Below are 23133 nucleotides of genomic sequence, written 5' to 3'. Positions count from 1 at the left end.
CCTTTAAGGAGCAAAGGCATGAAGGGGATTTTCGGTGACTTCATTTTCTTGAATGCATCTCTGTAGGCTTTGTGATTCAGGGAAGGGTCCTACCGAAACAATTTGATTGCGATGAAAGGAAAGAAGAAAATCAATACCCTTTCTAAAGGATGGCCATTTGTAATCTGTTACACACCCACAAGCTCAATATGCTTTAAATATAAAAGGTTTCCTTGGAAAACGAGGCAGATAAATGTTTCTCAAAGAAAGAGGACTGACTGAGTGAAATAAGAGGCCATTCACTCCAGGGGCGAATAGAGAGTTTGGAACTACATATGTCTGCAGTAAGCTAAAAAGCTAAGGATCCCAGCTTTAGATGATGAGGTTTACATCAACCAAGGGCTGATGAAACTCTAGATCTAGTTGAACTGCCACACCTATTATCTCTGACTATTGGGCATCCCAGCTGTCGCTGATGGAAACTGGAGTCCAACAACATCTGGAGGGCCACAGGTTCCTAATCACTGCATTAAGCTCTGGAAGAGAACAGCTGGAGAAATCAAAGTCTTTTCTGTAGAAAGTATACTTACTGTCAAACTTTCAAGTTCAGCAAACAGCTTCTTAAACTTTCCAGGGATTCTCTGAAACACACACAAAAAATCAAAGGAAATGAGATTCGATGGGGGGCGGGGGGAATCCAAGTATGCTGAAAAGTATTTAATATTTCTTTCAGTGACTAGCCATCATAAAAAAAACTCATAAAAAATCAAGTTGCTCATCATGAATAATGTTTAAGAGTGATGCAAATCCTTTTGCATTTTGAGACTGCCCCTCTCATAATTCTTTTATAATTGCTTCCTAAAATCTGTCTTCATTTTATTCACTAACATCTTTGTCTGCCTCATTTGTCTTAAGGCCTTTCTGATTATTTCATTTAAAAAAGTAAAACGTATCAACAGTATATTAGTGCTAGCTTGAACTGATACTAAAATATCCTTGTAGTGAGCTACATTTCAGGGGGAAGGCTAGTTTTTCTGATTTTATTATTTTAAACAGGGAAGAATTGTGTCCTCTGCATCTATCTCCCAGTGTCACCCCAAGATTTAAAGGAACCACTTGGAACTGGGCTCTCAGTACCTGATTGTGCACCATGCTGCCCTGATGGTTCTTCCATCACCCTCAAACTCAGGGAATGACTCCGTTGCAGCTTCTCCTACTTCACAACAACGCAGGTGCATGTGACAGAAGAATCTGTTACAATCCCTTTGAGGATTAGAGACAGCTCTCCAAGGGAGGGCAAAGCCACTTCGAAGGGTTCTGCCATACCCTCTTAAGCCTTCAAACAACTCTGGTCTTTGTGGGAAATTGCCATCAAACATAACTAGCAAACCTAGGCCTAGTTAATGCACAAAGGGGTTAAGACCACAGAAATGTATTCCTAGACTCAGCTAGGTCACAGCCCTCACCTGAAAGGAAGTTAAGTTTCCTCCTTTGTTCATTCTCTTTCATCATGTGAACCCGCTGAGATAGGACAAGCCTGAGTTTGCTTGCTACATGCTTAGACCACATACTTAGAACTATTTCTGTATTTTGTAAACCCAGTATTTCTACCTGTGTTCTGCATGGGACAACATATGAATCCAACCTTTGGCATTTGTAAGTAAAGTATTTAAACTTACTAACTATGTGGTCTATTTATTGTGAGAGGGGGGAAGTGCTATAAGTATCTAGAACAGGATATTTTAAAGGTCTATCAGACTATTATTCCCATGTTTAACTGTGCTGCATCATTTTGTGTTTTTCAATTCTCTGCTGGGGCTCTCTCGTGATGGAAATTGTGTTTAGGTCCATACTTTAGACCTAGGGATCCAGCCAAATCTTTTCTCAATTACCCTACATGGGGGATCCATATATCTGTCCGTCTCCTCAGTATTTTGCTAAGTCAACATCTTTAATGCTTTAATCCCCACTCATCTGCTAATGAGCAGAAATTAAATCTTGCTTCCTTGACTGCAGAATCTTGTTCCCCGCTGGGAACAGGGCACACAATCAATGCATGATTAAACCCTGTCCTCCTGCTCATCAGCTGATGTCACAAGTGATGTCAGCTGGAGAGTGGGTGGGTGTGATTTGGGGGAAATGACCTCATGAACCAAATTGGCCTCCTAGGTGTGCCAAGGTTGGCCTGTGGGCTGCAAGCTAAAACAAGAATTTTAATGAATTTTAAAAACAAAGTACTTGTATTACCTCCCAGGTCTGAGAAAGCCGACTGACGGATGCAGTGTTGAGACCCATAACAATGGCAAAGAATGAATTCAGATTTCTTTGGGCTTTGCAGCTATGAAAATAAAAAATACAAAAAACACACACATGGTGTAACTTTCTATATATTCAAAGCCTTAATACTACTAGTGTGGAGAAGCATGGTAGATTAACTGTTCCAAGTATATTAACACTAAGTTCTGTAGCGACCCAATTAGGTGCAGGCCCAATAAGATGCCCCCCAAATCACTGTTTTTCTCTGTTCCTCAACTTTAATGTCCTGAGAGTAACTTACCTCCCCCTGCCAAAACTCATGACTTTAATATAACCACTAGCCCCTTCAAAGGTGCTTCCAGAGTTCCCTGATCTGTGGCTGCCCTGGTGCCTTTTTTGTTTTACTTAAAGGGACAATGCAGGTAATCTTCTTCTTTTTTAGCCCTATTGACAGTCCCCTTAGTGTGTGCAGTGACATTTGACTTTAAAAACAACTGAGGATTTGAGACTAATAGAACAATCCTATGCAAGTCCCACTTGCTCAATGGACCTGACCCCATTTTTAGGATTGCAGCGTGAGATTTGTGGCTGTGCATTCATGTGAATTTGCACATTTCACTTGTGCCAAGGAAGAGCCAAGTGGGGCTGCTTCTTGTACTCCATTCTTAATAATAGTTGCACTGTCCCTGAGGGTCACTGCCCTGTGCAATCAAACTGGCTGTGCTCCCCTAAATCCACCTCTGAAATTCATTCACATCTTGGATTAAAATACAGAGATATGATAGTCCAAGTGCAGCAATAAGCACAGAGGTTTCACTATATTTATTAGAAACTGTGGCATACTTCTTCCAAATGTTTCATTTTTCTATTATTAAGATTCAAATGTCTTCTCAAAACTGCCAATCATTAACAAGCAATCATGTTTCTGTTTCTTTATCCTGGAATTAGTATTGCTTAGTAGCACAGCTTTGAGCTTATCTAAATTAAATCTCTCCCAATGTTGTTTACACATATGCCTACAATCCTGAATCATTTTTCTTTTTCTTTTGCAACCTCCAGTTTATTTTGTTGTCTATTGACACAAATTTAATTAATGTGCAACCTATATATTCCCCTGATCAGTTATTTGGTCACATTTGGATTATCAAACAGGTGCTTCCTGCTTGTCTATGTAACTATGTTCCACACAGCAATTGCATTAACAATGGTAGTGCTGTCTGGTGGGAGAATTTCACTTTCTCAGCAACACTAAATTGCAATTTACATGCTTGCAAAATGCAACTCAAGAAACACTGCTGCAAAAAATGGATGGATGTCATGCATTTAATGAGTGACATTTGCAGAGTACACTGCATTATAAATGGATTATCTAAAATAGCTGTATTTTTCACACTAAGCTACACAGATGGGAATTCCTATTACATGTATTTTAGGGTTTTATGTCATGCTCTTCAATAAGTTTCCAAGGTGGGGTATAAATGCACAGTATACTTTAACTAGTCTGAAGGAACACTTTTAAAAATGTGTTTTAACTGAATGCCAGTGTACTAAGTCAACTGATACTAGAATTGCTGAGCAAATGAGGTAATACATAGACAACATATCCATGTTTTAGTTCAGATGACAAAACATTTGGTAACTTTGGAGTACAGTTTTAAAAGACTGATTGTGAATTCAACATTCACATTGGTTGAAACTTACTGAGAAGCAATTTTAATGAACTTTTTCACTAGCTGTACACGTTTACAGAGCTGATTGCAAAGGAGTATTTCTGTAGCAACCCAGAGTTGAACTTCATTGCATCTTTGAAGCAGAAGACTAAGATTCACAGTGTTTTCCCCGTTGCCCTTTCTGCTGAAGGTGAAGTATATCAGCTCTTGCTGGAAGACAGTTAAAAGAGTAATTAGGCTTTTAAAAAATGCAAATGAGAATTTAACCATTCTGAAAAGTGTAACTGTTGATACTTGGCCAGACAACTCCTTTTAATAATTTATGAACGAACCTCAAGCAGTTCAGAAAAAGTCCAGAATTTCAAGTAATCTTGTGAGATTTTCAGCAATTATCCTCCTGGACATAGTTATGAAAAATGCAAGAACGGTTTGTTTCCAACTTGGCATCCACTAATTGCTGCTATAGGTTTCAGTCTGAGAACTAATGACGGCCTGATGAACTCTGTCCTTTTTAGTTCCTCCAAGTCTCAAGTAATTTAGATTTTTAAAATTAATTTGGGTGGCAGTAAAAATTAGCTCCATTAAGCAATGAGAGACACTTTGCATTTTACTTATGCACATGAATTTTGGTTCAACATTTAACCCATTTGTATCCTGCCCTTGTATTGGTCACAGAAAGTTGCATACTATGAGATGAACAGAAGAAGGCATTACATGAGCAAACATTTGGTTGAAAACAGCCCAAACTGGAGAACTGAGCAAGCATTTCCATCCATTGCACCTTACCTCATGAACCAAGTTGAAGAGACTCCAGTCAAAATTTGTTAATTCCAAAGCAAGGTCCCACGTGTTAATTCCCAGAATTCTCACTGACCTTTGCTGGGCTTCCTCATTTTCAGCAAAAGGGTTCTAAATCAATAACAGATTGAAATAGTTCCTGAACAAGCATACATAATTGAAATCTTGACCATAAAGCAATGTTTTTTCAGTACCTTGTCTAAACTGTTTGCCTTGAAAGAATTATGGGCTCTGAGACTGAATTAGCTTTCAATGCTAAGGAGATCAATGCATTCTTATTGCATTAGGCAACTCTACCACTCTTAAGAATCAATTACTTCACACACACACACACACGCAAAACCCAACCAAAACACATCACAAAAAACCATAAGCCCAGTTCAGGCATAAAGCTTGCGCAGAAAATACAAGCACAGGTGAGTGACATCAGGCCACACATATTGTGCCCTCTCTGTTTCCCCATGTTGAAAAAGGAACATCTGAAGGGGACTTCTACTCATGCTCACCTGAATGCTCATGGAAACCTCAGTGTGATCAGACACAGTGTTTCCAATCATGCAGGGATTATATATGCACTGAAGTGAAAGCAGGTAAATATTCATCTTCAGATGTTTCTACTCTAGCCAGAAAGGTTGGAAGCTGAGAGGGTAGAAAGAGTGCTTATGCAGGCAATGGGGACAGAACCAGTACACATGACCCTATGCCCCATGCTCCCGCTAATATTTATGACTCAAACATAATGCCTGAGGAAGGGGGGAGATGGAGTATGCATTTAAAGACAAATCGATCAATTTCGCACTTTCTGAAATATGATAATTGAAACAACTATCCCAGTATATTTGCATCTTTGTAAACATTGTTTGGCTGACGAAGTGCAAAATTGCAAATTATTATCAATCAATCAGTCAAATTATATAATTTGACTGACTGATTGATAATAATTTGCAATTTTGAACTTCGTCAGCCAAACAATGTTTACAAAGATGCAAATATACTGGGAAAGTGTGCATAAAAACAAATATATTAGTGAAAATAACATGCAAAAATGCATTGTATTAGGAGAAATTGCTTGCAGAAATGTGTGCATTAGTCAAAACTGTAGTTTGAAAGTGTTTATTAGGAGAAATTCACACTAATATGTTGGTTTACTGTGTTTTTATATATGCTGTAAGCCGCCCAGAGTGGCTGGGGAAACCCAGCCAGATGCACAAGATACAAATAATGAAATTGTTGTTGTTGTTATGGTTGTTTTCGTTATTATGCTAATAATAAATAATAATTTTCATGAGGATTAAAAAAAATAAATCCCAAATTTCTGCAAAATGTGGAGAGCTGAATTTAAGAATGGAAAAATTAGAAACCGAGAGAACAAAAATGGACAGATCCTGTCATTCCTAATAATGCCTGAACACAGCTATACTGAAACCAACATCTCAAATGTGTTTGGCCTGTGAACTGAATTTCTACACCAGCGAGGTTTGTGTTCCAAGTAAAATGTTTTATTATGTTCAACAGAAAACAAATGCATTATATTTTATAGTACGAGTGCCAAACATGGTTCCATTCAGAATCCATGATAGAAGACTTCATTAAAAAAATCTACGGTGAAAAATGATTGATTCTAGACACACTGGACATGAAGACATTTTTTAAAAAAGAAAATGAAACAGCTGTCCCTTAAAGGTGAGATTGGCTGTTACTTGTGCACATTTAGATTGCATCTGTTTTTCCAAAGCGAGTAAAACCAAGCTGTTATCTATTAGTTCTTAAGTTGATATGACACCAAACTCCTAGCAGGTATACACAGCATATGAGTGATATTTTCTTCTAAGACAAAGGCTTGTATTCAACACCAAAGCAGTTAGTATGAATGCCCTCTCCCTCAATGAGAAATGCCAGTTTCCATTTGGCTGAATTACCCGTCTTAAGATGCATGTAGTGCAGGTGTCACTTAAAACAAAATTCACAGTATAGATAAAACATATCTCTATAAAGCTTTGGTAAAAATAATTAATCTCATTTTCTAATAATGTTTGCCTGGCTGTAAAGGTTGTGTAAAAAGATTACTGTGAAGCGAAGTCCACAGGATTTAACTATGCAATTTAAACGCTTTTTACAGCCATACAAAGAAAACACATTAGATGAAGCCAGCACATTAGACAGAGCCTCATTTGGCTGTTTATTACCTTCTCAAGACTCAGCTGATGTAGACTCAAGGCTTCAACACCAGCTGTTTTTTTTCTCTCCTTTCCGAGAGAGAAGAGTTCTAGAGAACTCAAAAGCTTGCACATTATTTTGGAACACTTTGGTTGGCCTAGTAAAGGTACCTAGCATGGTTTTTAGTACAACCTTACAACTCACAGCTAATTTGGGTACTGAGGGAAACCAGAAGATTTTGGAACCCTGCACACACAACCTTACCAGAGTATCTGTCAGATTCTTCCGAAATATGAACATACGAGCCGACGATTCAAGGGATTTGGAGATTGCCAGGTCATTTGGTTGTAATTCATGCTTTTCTTTAGTACAGAAGAAAAACAGAAATATTGACATATTTTGCAGAACAAAATGCATTCTTACAGTCAGAATTCACTGTATCTCTCGTGAGTAAGTACATATATGCTTCTTATAGTTTCTGAAACCACTAAGAGTAGTTTCTCCAGGAATTTATCTATCAGCCCAATCTCATTCACTTACTACTACTCCCCTACTGGCAGATGATAACTAAATCTCCTATTGCTCCTGTTGCTTTCAGGTCCGTCTCCTGTCTTAACATCCCTGAACTGAATGGGTGTAATGGCTCTTGACCTACTGCTATGAGGCTTATGCAGCAAAAGTGCCTCATTAATATGGGCAGAAAACAGTAAATAGCAAACATGTTGAAACAGAGCAGTCTATATGTGTCGGGCACACACATGTACATCAGAGGAGCACCTTTGAATTTACACTGTGTAATAAATCTACTCAGTCGCTTTTTGATAAACCCCATCACATTTTTGGTTTAACCATTTTCTATGCATTTTCCTCATATATTATGACGTAACAAAATTAAGCGTATTTCCAGGGACTCTAAAATCCTACTGTAAAATACCAAAGCCAGGCTGGTCAAACAGATCAACAGCAGTAGTCTAATTTCCCCCCCAAAAGGGGCAGGTAATTGGGCCTTGGTTGTTGTTTTTTTAAGAATTAAATGTGAAAACTTATTTCTCACAATGATTTGTGGACTCTAGGCAGGGGTCTTTTAAAACTGGGGGGCGACCCCATTACTTACATTGTCTTACAAAACATACATTTTTCCAGAAGTCATATTTTTCAGTTTCCTCCCCCTTCTTTCCTCCATGTACAAATACACTTCAGCTAGTCCAAATGGGAAATATCTTTTTCACAGTCGCTTCCCTTTTTACAGCTACCTCTCAGGTTAGCTTAAATTATGAACTGGGAGATTTATCTCTTAATGGCAAACCTTATAACATGTTTCTGAACACGAGAACACTCCTTTGCAATCCAGACCCGATGTGGAAATACATTATCCAACAGTACCAAAGAATTAGCAGTTGCCATGGAAACTCCTCTCTGCTAAGTAGCTCCTTATTGTAACTATGGTCATCCAGCTGTGGACCCATAGGGGAACAGCCCTATCCTTGCACTAGAAAGTGCCAGCCCTCTCTTTATAGATAAGATACAGAAAATGAAGGAGAATAAAACTGGGTCTACTGATAGCTGAAAATAATTTACCCCCAGAGAATGAAAGAGCCACCAGAGCCAAGTCTTCCTGCGAATGCTGGAGCTTTTCTGCTACAATTTTCAAGATCTCTTGAGCTGAAGTGGATACTTTAGTTTTTACGCTGACATAAGAATGTTCTGTTATATACACACGACAAAAAACTGTGAAAAGAGAGAAAATATTTCAATCAACAGACAGACGCAGATTTCACTGAAGGGTGCAACATCTCCAAATTGCTGGGATGCTTTGGCTAACATCTGGTTTGACAGTCATTCCTTGACAACTGAAGCCACAGCTGCTGCCACATGGACCTACAGGCACATTTCCTCTTCCTAGAAAAATGCAAGGACAAAAAAAACCTAATACTGCTTCCAGACCAAAACCATGTCACAATTTGAATGTGTAGAATGCTATACTGGCAATAAAGGTGACCCCTGGATGGTTAAGTCCAGTCAAAGATGACTATGGAGTGAGGCGCTTACCTCGCTTTTCAGGCTAAGGGATTTGGCGTTTGTCCACAGCATTCCAGATCATGTGGCCAGCACAACTAAACCGCTTCTGGTGCAACGGGATACTGTGACGAGTGCCAAAACGCATGTAAATGCCATTTACCTTCCCACCACAGCGATATCCATTTATCCATTTATCCACTTGCACTGGCGTGCTTTCAAACTGCTAGGTTGGCAGGAGCTGCGACAGATGAACAGATGCTCACCCTCCTGTTGCACAGATTCAAACCGCCGACCTTCCGATCGGTGAGCCCAAGAGGCTCAGTGGTTTAGACCACAGCACCACCATTCTGGTTTCTGTCACTGGTTTCCGTCACGGTGTCCCGTTGCACCAGAAGCGGTTTAGTCATGCTGGCCACATGACCCGTAAAGCTGTCTGTGGACAAATGCCAGCTCCCTTGGCCTGAAGCGAGATGAATGCCACAACCCTATAGTGGCCTTTGACTGGACTTAACTGTCCAGAGGTCCTTTGCTTTTTTTTTTTTACTGGCAATAAACCTGACCAGCACAGTATTTAGTTCTTCATGCAAAGGACACCCTTCTTCAGAGAGGATAGCTATGCTGGGGAAACATTACCCATTAGCATTCTCCCCTTAACTGGATCATTTTATTTTCATAAATCAGCTTGGGCAGGGGGAGAGATTTTTTTGGGGGAGGGAGCTAGAAAAGTACTCTAGCCAATGAATGAATTCATAGCAATGACTGGCATTTAGGAAAGCAGATCTGGCCCATTAGACAAAGAGGAAACTAGAGTGAATACCCATTATTTATCTTGGTTTGTTTTTAAGCAACTGAAGTTGGTATTAAGTTGGCGGAGAGGTGATTGGTGCACTATAGAAAACCATTCAGATATCCAGAATCTTAGTGTACCTGTGCATCAAATCAAAAACAAAAGATAGTAGCAAAGACTAAAGCTCTTTCTAACTTAGGTCAAAAGCAGTTTTAAAAAATGCTGTTGATGCCAATGCAGATACCACCCATCATTATCAAACTGCAGTAGGCAGGACCATAGATGAGAGAGTGTGGGTTACCCCAGTCCTGAAAAGTGTTGTTATACTCATTTTGCTGACAGGAGTGGGATGGATATATAGAAGAAAACGCTGAAGTGTAGTCTAGTATTGTTAAGCTACCCAGGGAGGTATGAAGTGCAGTGGGGGGGGGGCGGTTATGATGCTTACTGTAGCAGCAATGCAATTGATTAAGGGTTGGGGGGAGATGAAATTAGCCAGACAAAGTACTGAGGTTTTCAGCAGTAAGCCAAAAGCAGTCATCTGGGCACCAGATCCACCACTAGATGGAGAGCAGGTCTACCAATTGACAACCAATGAAAGAATACAACTTTTTCAGAGGTCAGGTTTAGCTACCTAGGCTGTGTAACCACTCAGTCAATTCCTGCCGATGCCCATGCTGATTAGAGTTGTCCTATCAGCCCCATTCAACATTCTTAATGGTCAGGAACGATGGGACATTTGGAGGGCCACAGGTTACCCAATCAATCATGTTAAAGGCCAAACATATATTTTGGCAACTCAGGTTTCATCTTTAGCTGAGTTAATATTAAACTCTTAAGGCATTCCACCTGAAAGGTTGAAATCTAGATACATGAAATGATCCCAATATCCAATTTATTTTATATTATATATTTTCACCTCCATCATGTGATTTTTTTTATCCTTATTATAGATGCTGGGAGAAAATTTAATGTAGCAGTTGACGCTTTACATTTTCATAGGAAGAGAGCCATATTTGACAAAAGACTAAATGCTATTTTCACTGCATTGGATGCTTCTCAACTCATAGCTCTATGGTCTTTTGAGTGGTTTTACCTTTGTCACTGAAAAAGGTTCTTTATTTCCAACATATATGCAAAAATATAGTATAATGACATCCTCCTTGTTTCCTTTGCTCCACATCCATTATGCTTACCTTCCTCTGTTTCATTCACAGTCCCTCTGTTCTGGAGCCAGTTCTCCTTGAGACTGAACTGATGTAAAATGGCTTTATGCTATGAGGGAGGGAGGTGGAAGAAAAGAAAAATGAACAAAATGCAATTACTGAAACATTGAAAATAAATCTGACTGCAAATGGTTGGGCAGTTTAAAAAAAAGAAAAGAAAAAGGGACAGGAAATCCACCCCCCTGTTTGGGCTAAATAAACTGGGAGCTGTCATTTTGGACAAGTGGAGGTAGTACAAATTTGAAAGAATTCTGAGAATAACTGCAAGAAGGTTTTGTAATAAATTTCAGCACAATCTTATTTTCTGCTTTCTATGCTTCCACTGTCATATTTTGAAGAGTATTGTACCCCTAAGCTTTAATATAAGTGAACTCCTTGACCACAACATCACATTTCCACAGCAACACATTCTGGCCTAAATTTTTGGATAACATTTCTCTCTCTCTCTCTCTCTCTCTCTCTCTCTCTCTCTCTCTCTCTCTGTGTGTGTGTGTGTGTGTCTCCCCCACACACTACACAACACCCTCTATTCCAACAGAGCCCCCTGACATTTGCAATTAGTATCTCTTACAGATTTGCTTGCTGAAATCTGCTCCGTTTCAGAGCTGTCTAACTTGAAGCAGGCAAGAACATGCTGACTGGCTTTTACTGAATTCTGGCATCTCAGAACAGACTAGTTAAACACTAATAATGCCAGAGCGACTTTAGCTTAGCTTGCATGACTAGAAGCAGAGGTGAACTGTCAAGAACAAATGCTTTTAGCAATGCTACCTGTACAGGACAGCGTTTCATTTGCCATTATTGATTGAAAGAACTAGACAGTTAAAAAAAAGAAAGGTACACACCAGTAACCAATTATATGCATTACCTTTCTGTGAGGTGAATATTCATCTACAGTGCTGAAACAAAAAGACAATACATTAGTCTCGCTATTCAAAAACTAACTGTTGATATATTCCAGATCTTTACCGTTAACAAGAGCAAAGAGAAGAGGGCATTAAAAGCTATGCCCTAGGAACAAGTGTAGCATTACCTGGAAATAAGTCCTACTGAATTCAATACGACCTGTGCAGATATAAGCTTGCAGTTTACTGAGAAGTCATGGTGCTGCAACTGACCTCAACTGTATGTAAGGCAGAAGTGCTTGTCATCAACTAGCACCTTGTTTCATATGACAAGAAATAATTTTACAAGATTTAAGTGCTTATTTTCCTATGGAAATTTTCTTACAATACTGCAGATCTTAACATTGCACACCTAAAAGCCAAATGGATCAGCATTCTGTGCCAACCAGCAATGTAGGAATTTAAAGTTTATTTAGAATCTATACGTAGAGCATCTTCAGCCAGTAAGTTCTTTGGCAATACTTAACATCCAGTCTTTCGACAATTATATAAATTTAATGACTGTTCATCATATAACATAGTGCATGTCTTAATGTAGGAGCCAAATGTATTTAGCTCACACTCCTGTAAGAAAACAACACACAGTTATTTGTGCTTAAATCTCCAACTTAGGTCCACAATTTTGTCAGCTGCTTTAGGATATGGTGTAACCACAGTCAAAAAATTGAAAGGAATGTAGGATGTCTGAAAAAGGAAGAAGGCTGCAATGTGCAAAAATTTCAGAACCACTAGCGCAGCTAACAGGAAAATACAGAAGTAACCAGGAATACACTGTCAACCATTGTTGAGCAATTACTTGTTTTAAACTGTGAAATAATTTCATTCACTCGTCTTGTATTTTGAAAAATACAGGAAATCAGGCGTGACCACAACAGACTTAAAAAATGATAAGGATTGGCCACTACCTCAAAGGTTCTTCCCATATAGAGCAATCAATAATGGCTGCTCACCCAGCCACAGGGAGGGTGGCAGTTGCGGCCCATCAGCGAGGCACTGGGAGGGGGCGCAGTGCTTGGGTGGCAGACCAGAGCGGAAAAGTCTTCACTCTGGTCTGCTGCCAGCTGTGCCTGAGTTTGGGACAACAGTCAGCCAAAGAGCACAGTGCGTGGGTTTGCGACGGGTTCTGTTGTCTAAATTCTTAAATATTTCCCTACTGCAAATATTAAAGACCTATTAATGTAACAACTAGCTACAAATCTTCTGTTTACAATACAAGTCATAGTAGAAGGATGAATTAGTGTGACGGAATCAGAATTACTCTATTTCTGCTAACGCTGTATGTGTCAAACATGTCGTATCAAATTATTCCTTTGTAGTTGCCTGAACAAATATTAAATGCATGGAATGACACTTATGCTGCTTCTGGCCTCACTTCACTCAAGTAACAAAAGCATAAATTGTCAACTGAAAACTAATTATAACTCTGCAAAAGGCCTTAAAAAGCAAAGCAACAACTTACTGACGACGATGCATTCCCAGCAATTTTTGAAATTCTTTCAGGTCTTTCTCAAGCACAGGGTATTCGTAGACATCGTCTAAGACATTCCTGTATATTGTCTTGAAAGTAAGGAGTGGTTGAGAGAGAGAGAAACACACACAGAGAGAGAATCAATCAATCAAATTGATCTGATGGCTAAAGTACAAAACATCATACCACCCCTTTCAGGAAATCAGTTGTTAGCTTGTTAAAGCAAAACTGCACAAATGCTTTCAAGCTAAAATCTCTCAGCGCATAATTTGTTTAAAACACATCCACCAGTCAACGATAGCTGATGCCTTAAGAGGCAGTCTCCGTACCCTTCCTAAGTAACGGTGTTAAAAGTGTCAACTCTCATTAGTCAGTGCAAACATTCTAAAGTGACACTTCAGGATGTTACTTAAAGCCTCCCATAAGCTCCCAAGCATCTCTCTCCTCGGCGTAATACTAGATTCATCACAGCTCTGCCGCCCAACAATCGAAAGTACAACAGCAATACTAACAAATAGTAGACTGTACTTATACTGTCTTGAATGCAGTAATGAATTTCAAATCTCAGGATCAGATCTCTTTATATTTATAAGCCTTTAATAAAACAAAACAACAATAGAAACATAGGAAGCTGCCTTATGCTGGGTCAGACTATTGAACCATCCGAGTTGGTATTGTGTATATAGATTTGCGGTGGTTCTCCAGGATTCTCACCCAGCTCTGCCTGGAGATCCTGGGTACTGAACCTGGGATCTTCTGTGTGCAAAGCAGATGACCTGCTACCAAGCTACAGTCCTTCCCCATGTTAGGTTTAGCTCCTGAGCTTGTTTTAGCATAAAGTTCTGGGCAGATCCAGCTTAGCAGGAGTCTTGGTCACTCTCTCTTCACTCTCCCTTACTACAATGTGCATGCAGATGGTTCTTTTTCAAAAGAAAGATTCTTCCCCCACATAGCCTTGTCTTAACTCCTTTAATAATGTCTTTCCAAACAGATCCCCCAACAATAGGATGATTAGTTTTATCTGAATGGTGGTACACTTGTCATAAATGCCACTAATGCTTCAATAATGCTGACACACTTACAAAACTTATAAAAGATCACAAAAATAGACCACCTCATGCATTTTGATCAAATAAGCTGCAGATCTTAGTCATGATAGATTCCCTTTAATATCAACTCTCCAACAGAGAGAATTGTGCTAGAGTCAAATGGTAGTCATGAGGCAGAGTGATGATGAAGAAGAAGAGTTTGGATTTGATATCCCGCCTTTCACTCCCTTTAAGGAGTCTCAAAGCGGCTAACATTCTCCTTTCCCTTCCTCCCCCACAACAAACACTCTGTGAGGTGAGTGGGGCTGAGAGACATCAGAGAAGTGTGACTAGCCCAAGGTCACCCAGCAGCTGCATGTGGAGGAGCGGAGATGTGAACCCGGTTCACCAGATTATAAGACTAACGCTCTTAACCACTACACCACACTGATTATGATCTTAGAATAGTAGTGGTGAACCTTAGTGGCAAATATGCCACAAATCAAGTCCAGAGTTTGAGATGGTAGCAATCAAGTGAAGTGCACATTTCAGTATTGTACAGCTTCACCCCAGTGCCTTGGTAGGTTTATCTTTCCAGGCTTCTCCATTACGCAGCAAGGCGACATGGGGTAGGCAGACAGAAGTGGGGGACTGACTAGGCAAATTCACCTGCTGTGGTAAAGATGCATCATAAATCCCACAATGCATACCATGCCACACATGCAAAAGGTCCACCACCCATGCTCAGAGAGAGAGAGAGAGATGCCCTTAAATTATAGTAATTTATAAAGTTGTCTTTGCATTTAATAAGTTCACTTCCCATCTGTTTCTCAATTTACAAGCATATATCAATGACATTATCATATAGTGTTGAAATGCAGCTGTGTGGACATACCTTGAGAAATTGCTTAAGATGCTCATCTTCATGTAACCAGTCTTTGTAAAGTGAAGTCCACTGAGACACCAAGTGCAATACTTTTCGTTTTCTGCAAGAAACATCTATAATTTCTTCCTTCCCTTGATGGTTTTTAGCACAATAAGTATTCCAAGTTAAGGAACCCACAACCAAGGAAACATTAAATCTCAGATTTAAGAAATGAAGAAGGTTCATTTGGTCCTCCTCCACGACTCATATTTAAAAGCTAATGTAAAGTGGGTTAGGGGAAATTAAATTAATGCACCAGTGAAGGATATTGCCTTAGGAGAGCTTGACACAAATCATCTGTTGTCATGAAGACTGTATATGTGAGAAGGAAGTCATCTAGAAGAGTCTCTGCAAAGAAAGTTGAAATATATATATATATTTTTAAATCACAGTACAACTAAAATGTTGGGTAGGCATGATGTCATAGCTAATACTCAAAACATGACAGGAATAAAGTGGCAATAAGTATGGAAGATCACTCAGTATCAAAAACACTGTGTTCCCAGGCTCATCCCAAATCACTGAACTGGATCACTGATTAGTTTGCTAAAGACTCATAAACTAGAAGGGGTCTGGGTTAGAACTGTGGTCCATCAGTGGGGGAACATGTCTCATTTCAGTTTCTTACACCTCCATCCCTGTACTAGGGGATATGTATGCCATGGGTTTAGAAATAATCACAATTATACAATGCTATAACCCAAATAAAACACCCAAAAGTTGAATTGTTTGACATATTCAGTCTGTGGTTCTTAGTTGTATAGCTTGGAATACCCAAAATGTAGACAGTAAAAGGACAAATAATTCGCAACTTGTGTCTTTAAAAGAAAATGAAATTTATTACAGGAACATTTGTAGTATCCAATATATATAAAGTAACTATGTACACGGACTGCATGAATAAAAATATATTTCTCATTGGAAGATCACCAGCCAGGGCTCAGTCACCAAATCCCTACCAAATGAACTTCAGACGTTGGTGGGGAAAGGACAGAAAGGCCTTTCTTACAACATATTAAAACCTGAGTGAAATCCTATAGGAGATGGTAACCTGGTACCCAGCTGTTAGGACTTTATCAATATACTGTGAAGGACACAGAAATATTAAAGTTTGCTTTCTAATGACAATTAGTGGCTTTTATTTGATCCCAAACTGGAAAAATAACTGAACTTGCCCTTTAGTATCCTCAACATTTCTGTGATTTCCCAGTGCAGGTATTTGAATTTAACTACTTAAAAGTCAGGCAATTCATCAGTTGAAATTTCTAATGTCTGACAGCCCTAAGACAAAGGATTTAATAGGCTTGTGACTGATATGTGATTTACTGCTGTGAAGCAGGTACTTGGGTATGGCCAATGAATAATCAAAATGAAATCAAATGCAATTTTCAAATGCTGGTGCGATTAATACCTGAAGTATGGAAACATCTTCTATATATAATGCTAAACATTAAAAATAATCTAGCATTGTCTTTTTACCAGCTGAAATGTTTAAAAAAAGAGATAATAGGCAAAATATCCAAAGCTTCTATTATTCTGGCAGCCTCTTGAATCCCACTGATTTCAAAGCAGAGTTTTCTAGTTTAAAGAATCAAAAGCCAATCATGCTTTAGATAGAAAGAGCTCCATGTTAGAAGTATGAAACTCCATGGGTCCAATTTCTGCATCATTTGCACATTCCCATTTTCACTGAACTCTACATGCATGCGTGAAATTGACTGGATAATAAGACCTCGGGAGGTTTAACGTTCAGGATTTCCTAATCACCATTCTAAAAGACAAGTGGATGTTCTCTTCCAATGAATGGGAGCGACCCTCAGAAGGTAACAAGAATGCTGATTGTAAATGCTCTCACGGAAAGGCAGGGAGAGGCATCTCCAGTAGTCCGTACTGCAGAGATAGCATGGTCATCTCAACCTATTCCTTTTGTGCAGGCCCAGCTTATCTCCAAATATCCCCCAGTGCCCACCAAATCCAACCCTCACCAACTGGCATCATTGTCTCATCCACTCAGTGAGACTACACAGCTGTGCCACTCTAGTTGGCACTGCATGTGGAACCAGCAGCATCCCTGAGAAAGCCATCTTTCAATCTACAACTCAGAAGCCTATATTTTGCTTCCAGAATATCACAACTACATTTCCCAGTGTCATTGGTGCCAACCTGCACCATAACTGGTGTCTTTTCCCCAACACATATCAACCAGGCTATCTAGCTGAGAGGCGACACCCACAACTTTCTCACCAAGCAGGCAAATCCTGCGGTCTGCAGACCCATCACATACCCAGCTTCCTATGTCCCTAAAGACATAATCGCTCACTACCAGCTTTTCTCAACCTTCTGGAGGAGTAGCCTTGGCATGAGAGGATAACTACCCATCACACAAGGAATGTGTCCCTTCTTAAGAATCACTTCCTCCTTTTCTCAGAGTGATGACCTCCTTCCCCAAGACACTCATTCTCCATGGCAGCATGCACTACCCTCTCTGCTTCTTCAGGTCAACCACCTTGGCCTCAAGGAAAAATCCTCTTCCCTGAGGGCCAGGAGCTCATTTACTACTCTCTCAATTGATGCAAATCAATTAAAAGCAAACTATATTTGGATTGAAGGGACACAGGTGGCGCTGTGGGTTAAACCACAGAGCCTAGGACTTGCCAATCAGAAGGTCAGTGGTTCGAATCCCCACGACGGGGTGAGCTCCCGTTGCTTGGTCCCTGCTCCTGCCAACCTAGCAGTTCGAAAGCACGTCAAAGTGCAAGTAGATAAATAGGTACCGCTCCAGCGGGAAGGTAAACAGTGTTTCCGTGCGCTGCTCTGGTTCACCAGAAGTGGCTTAGTCATGCTGGCCACATGACCCGGAAGCTGTATGCTGGCTCCCTCGGCCAATAAAGCGAGATGAGCGCCACAACCCCAGAGTCGTCCGTGACTGGACCTAATGGTCAGGGGTCCCTTTACCTTTTATATTTGGATTTAGTAAATTATTTTATACTGTTCAATGAAAAGATTCCAGTATACTATGAAGTTATTGCACTACTGTCTAGTCTGCACTCTTTTGTCTCTATATAAATGGTTAGTTTTGCCATTATGGCCAAAGCCCACATTTTATTTAAGTAATATTTAAAGGATAATTAATTCAGAAACTTGCAATTATTTGCATAGCATGTTTTGGCAACAGAAAGCCTGTAAGACACTAATTTCTTATGTTTTTACCTACTAATCTCTTAATGTAATTCAAAATAAAAATAGATAGATAGGATATCCTAATATCTTTTCTCCTACAAGCTTAATTTTTGTCCCACAGTTTTGAGCCAGTTTTAAGTTGTGCAGTTTTTTGCTTATGGAGCCTATTGTCTTCACAAATGTAACAAATACACTCCTTCAATGTAAAATGCTGAACACAACTTGTAAGCTAAAGGGCATTATCCATTCTCCTCTCTACTCTTTGAAGGGCAATATGAATAGAGATTTTCACAATTTGTTTCTTTGTATACTTGTTTAAGGAATCAACTACCTCATTCCCTGCAATTCCACTCCCATAGTTCATTCTTAAAATACAATCGTTGAGAGAGCCATTGAATTCGGAAACAGATTTACAGATCAGGCTCGGTTTATAACTGTGTAGACGATGCAAGCAGTCCTACAAGATTTAGATCACACAGGTGTTTATTCGCAAAATATAATTGTAAAGAGCAACTTCACCCTTGTGCATTCCCATTAAAGCCACAAAAACGATAGCTACGGATGAAAATAAAATTTTGGAACACCTAGAAGTGCTTTCAGACAATTAAAGAGCCCTATATTTTATTCTCAGATATAACGCAGGCTGTCTGCATTCAAGCCACACTTCCTCCATTCAGCCTCCTGCCTGGCTGCAGCAAATTTCCATCTTAGTGACAGTTAAGCAGCTTTTTGGAGCCAATGGTCTGGCTCACACATTGTGCTAAGTCAAAGCATGGCTTAGCATGAATGTGTGATCACGTAGGCTCTGGTGGGAGATTGCAGCTGCTTTGCTCCGCCCTGGTTGTTCTGCTGCTGTCTGAACCTGGGCTTGTGATTTAGCTTTCTCCAAACTACAAGCTGCGACCTATGGCCTCCAGCTTGTAGTTTGTCCAGTGAGAGCTAAATTGGTCCCTGATAACCTCAGTTACCAGGACACCAGAGTTATCAGGAATCAGAATTGTCTGCAATAGCGTTTCCTTGGGCATTTATGCTAGTCTGGACTTAGTCCCTCTCTCAAAAGGCTTTATATTGTTTTGAAGCATTACGCATATTTAGAAAGTGATGTTTCGTAGGAGAGTAGACATGTTGCCAGAAAATCCCCTCAAAAGGAATATATCAGGTAGCAGCTTGCATATCATAATTCGTCACCCATATCATATTGTCCCTTATAATATTTCCTCAGTATGTTTTCTGTGTAGAATTAAAAGCTCAAAACATCTGACCGCTCAATATACTATACAAAGAACACACTTTATGAACACTAGGCAGTAAATAAAATGAAATAACTTGAAGTAAATAATGTCTAATTACTGAATTGTAATACTGTGGAGTAGCAGCCTAGACTAAAGCTCACTAAACCATTTCTCAATTAGTTTCAATTCCCTGAGAAGTATTTCAACACTTGACATGTTAGGGTACTATTACAGGACATTGCTTAGTAAACTGGTCTATCTTGATGAGCAATTTGCCTTTCTGGAAGTATCATAAGCTATTATAATTGTATTTTAATATCTACTCATAAATAATTTTTACAATCATGAAAATAGATACATCCGCTATACCACAATAAACAAATGAGAAGCAATGTATCTATAATTACATAACTCAAAATCATAAGCTACCAAAGAAATAAATAATTTCTTACCACAATATCACTGTAGAACAGTTTAACTGGAAAGGAATGACAGAGAGGAGATAATTCATTGCTCTATAGACTATGGCTTCCCTCCCTTCTTACAGACCACTTTTCCTGAACTGTTCATGGTGGCACTCGAGGTACCAAATCTGGAGTTTAGCTGTCGTGCCCATGAGGAAGATATGTGACTTCCTGCTTCAGATGAAGTATAGAACAAAGGAAGTCATGGGCAGTGGTCACCAACTGTTTTGGGCCCATGAGTATATTGCTCTGGTAACCTCTAGGTTAGATTACTGCAATGTGTTATATGTGGGGTTGCCTCTGAAGACGGTTTGAAAACTCCAGCTGGTGCAGAATTCCAAGGCCAGGTTGCTCACCAGGACAACGACAATTTGAGGACATTACACTGATCCTGGCTTGACTGCACAGGCTGCCAATTTGTTTCCGGGTCCAATTCAATGCAACGTTTTGGACTGATAAAGCCTTAAATGGCTCAGGACTTAAATACCTCACTCTCCCCATATGAATTGACCCGGACATCAGGAGAGGGTTGGAGGGTGGCAACATGGGAGCGGGCGTTTTCTGCAGTGGTTCCCCATTTGTGGAATGCTCTCCCCAAGGAGACTCGCCTGGGGCCTTCATCGTCATCATAGTACAGTCATACCTTGGATCCCAAATGCCTTGCAAGGTGAATGTTTTGGCTCCCGAATGCTGCAAACCCAGAAGTGTGTGTTCCACGGCTTCCGCAGCCAATCGGAAGCCACGCCTTGGTTTCCGAAAGTTTTGGAAGTCGAATAGACTTCCGGAATGGATTCTGTTCAACTTCCGAGGTAACACTGTATTTTGAAAAGATATTCATTACATATCTTTAGAAGCCAGGCCAAATCATCTCTCTTAAACAGGCGTTTGGCTGATTAACATTCTATGGTCTGTGGGAGGTTCCTTTTACTATTGGTTCATTTTATTTTGCTGCTCTTTTATTATGTATTTTATTTTTTAATTTGTATTTTTATCTTGTGAACTACCCTGTGATCTTCAGGGTGGTATACAAATTTAACTTAACAATAACAATAACAATTTTACAAACCACAAAAACAATTGGGGGCCCTACAAGCATACCTCCCCAGCTCTCTCTCTCTCCCTCTGCAGTGATTAGTTGGGGGGGGGGACACAAAACATTTTATTGGATAAGGCAGGCTTCTTTCACACCAAATTAAAGCTGAGTGTGTGTGGCAAGAGCAGGTCCATGAAAGCACATTATGTGCTTACAGGTGTCACAGTAACATGTGAACAAACTGAATTTTAAAGACACTACAGATAATTATAGTGAAAATGATGGAAAATTCAGAAGAAAACACATTAACACAAACTTTATATAGCCACCCACAAACTGGCATACTAATCTATCATCAGAACCCTCTTTTACAATCAGCCTAATAATTTCAAACTGAAAAAAGAATGCCTGAACCTTAAGATCTTGGGGTTTGCCCCTTTCTCTGGAACATGACTGTGTGAACGATTAAGGATGTTGGCTGGAGTCCATAAGAAGTTTTCTTCTAAAAAAGAGATTCTGCCAATGCAATTTGTTTCACGGCCAAAGTTGATTACCATAACTGGAGTTGAGGCAGCAATGATTTCGCTGTGGATGTGTAGCTTATCTAACTCATTTTCATTATCTGGAACACTGTGTTCTACAATATAACCTGAAGGGGACCTTATCTTGCCACAACATGCAGAATGAATTTGAAGGAATCCGAGACCTTTCCAGCCCCATCATTCTAAGATACCAAGCCTAGGTTCTGTATTAATAATTGCATACAATGGGCATTTAAGGAAACAGCCAACAGTTGCCAAGCTTTATTTTAGAGCAGCAACATGGAATAACCAGTGTAACATGATGTTACAGTGGAAATAGAATGCCATGTAAAATATTTTAAGTGCTTTTGAACCACATCTGTAAATTTTCTGCTGACGGATGTTTCCACAAAGGAAACTAAATTCACCACAAATTACACACTGCAAATGATTCATTCAGCTGTGAGCAAAGCTCTGCAGAAACAGCTCTAAGAGTGCAACTTGGTTTGATTAAATATAAACAGGATTCCATCTATAGTCTTCATCTGAATTTTAAATAAATATATTCTGCCATGCAGCAGATCTTCTTGTTCTACTTTTTTCTAAAAGGGACTAACACTTCATCTCGCGACTTTTAAACTGTCCCTCTTTGTTCTACCTCACACATACATTCACATCCTATAACAATACAGTGGTGCCTCAGTTTTCGAATGTAATCCATTCCGGAAGACCGTTCGAGTTCTGAAATGTTTGAAAACCGAAAACTCAACAACCGATAGCTAGGCCTCAGGATCTTACACTCAGAGGAAGCCGCGTGGCATGTTTGACTTCCAAGGCGTGTTCAAAAACCAAAGCATTTCCTTCTGGGTTTAAGGCATTCAAAAACTGAAACGTTTGTCAATGGAGATGTTCAAAAACTGAGGTACTACTGTGTTTTATAGCACAATCCAGGCAGACAGGGGCTGGGCTGAGAACTGACTGAGGTTGATGGGCAACGCTTCCACTGGCAGAAGCTCTGGATGAGTTGCATTAACATATAACTACTTGTATATTTATACAAAAAGGTGGGTTCAAGGTAGTTTTAGCCATCTTCTAAAAACAGAAGAAACAATGGAAGTAAAGTGCATAGTAAAACAACACAATTTCCCAAATCCAACATAGATCAGCTGCCTGGGGAATTATTCTAACTCAGTATAGTACTGCATTGTATAATATAATAATTCTTCATTTATCCTCACAAATGAGAGCACTCCCCCATGACAAGGGATCATAATTATATTTTACAGTTTCCAGCTGGAAGAAAACAGAGGCCATAACATGATTTGTCCAATATTACACATTGTTTTTTTTCCTTGAATGAGCTGCAATCTGTATATCACCCAGGTCCAGATCCATTTTCACTATTCTGTTGGTATCTTTCTTTTCCAAGGTATTGTGACAACACCCAGAGTCTAAAGCATTTGGGTCAGAAGCCTCTTAAAGAAA

The 23133-nt window shown here is 39.6% G+C and overlaps 1 protein-coding gene across 2 annotated transcripts in view; it reads right to left on the bottom strand.

The window, feature by feature from the left end:
* Positions 1–23133, bottom strand: part of RAPGEF5 (Rap guanine nucleotide exchange factor 5) — a 132573-nt gene that overhangs the window by 14118 nt on the left and 95322 nt on the right. For both annotated transcript variants that reach the window (XM_083578594.1, XM_083578595.1), the window contains exons 12-23: positions 15488–15566; positions 15189–15333; positions 13257–13354; positions 11761–11791; positions 10863–10941; positions 8439–8588; positions 7125–7222; positions 4692–4814; positions 3937–4115; positions 2227–2317; positions 570–620; positions 2–89 (exon numbers count right to left, since the gene is read on the bottom strand). In XM_083578594.1, the coding sequence (XP_083434720.1) occupies positions 2–89; positions 570–620; positions 2227–2317; positions 3937–4115; positions 4692–4814; positions 7125–7222; positions 8439–8588; positions 10863–10941; positions 11761–11791; positions 13257–13354; positions 15189–15333; positions 15488–15566 (1212 nt within the window). The remainder of the gene's footprint in view (position 1; positions 90–569; positions 621–2226; positions 2318–3936; positions 4116–4691; positions 4815–7124; positions 7223–8438; positions 8589–10862; positions 10942–11760; positions 11792–13256; positions 13355–15188; positions 15334–15487; positions 15567–23133) is intronic.

Source organism: Podarcis filfolensis (assembly GCF_964270895.1).
Source record: "Podarcis filfolensis genome assembly, chromosome: 12".
NCBI lineage: Eukaryota > Metazoa > Chordata > Lepidosauria > Squamata > Lacertidae > Podarcis > Podarcis filfolensis.
The sequence above is the reverse complement of the archived record's forward strand: the minus strand, read 5'-3'. Positions and strand labels throughout refer to the sequence as shown.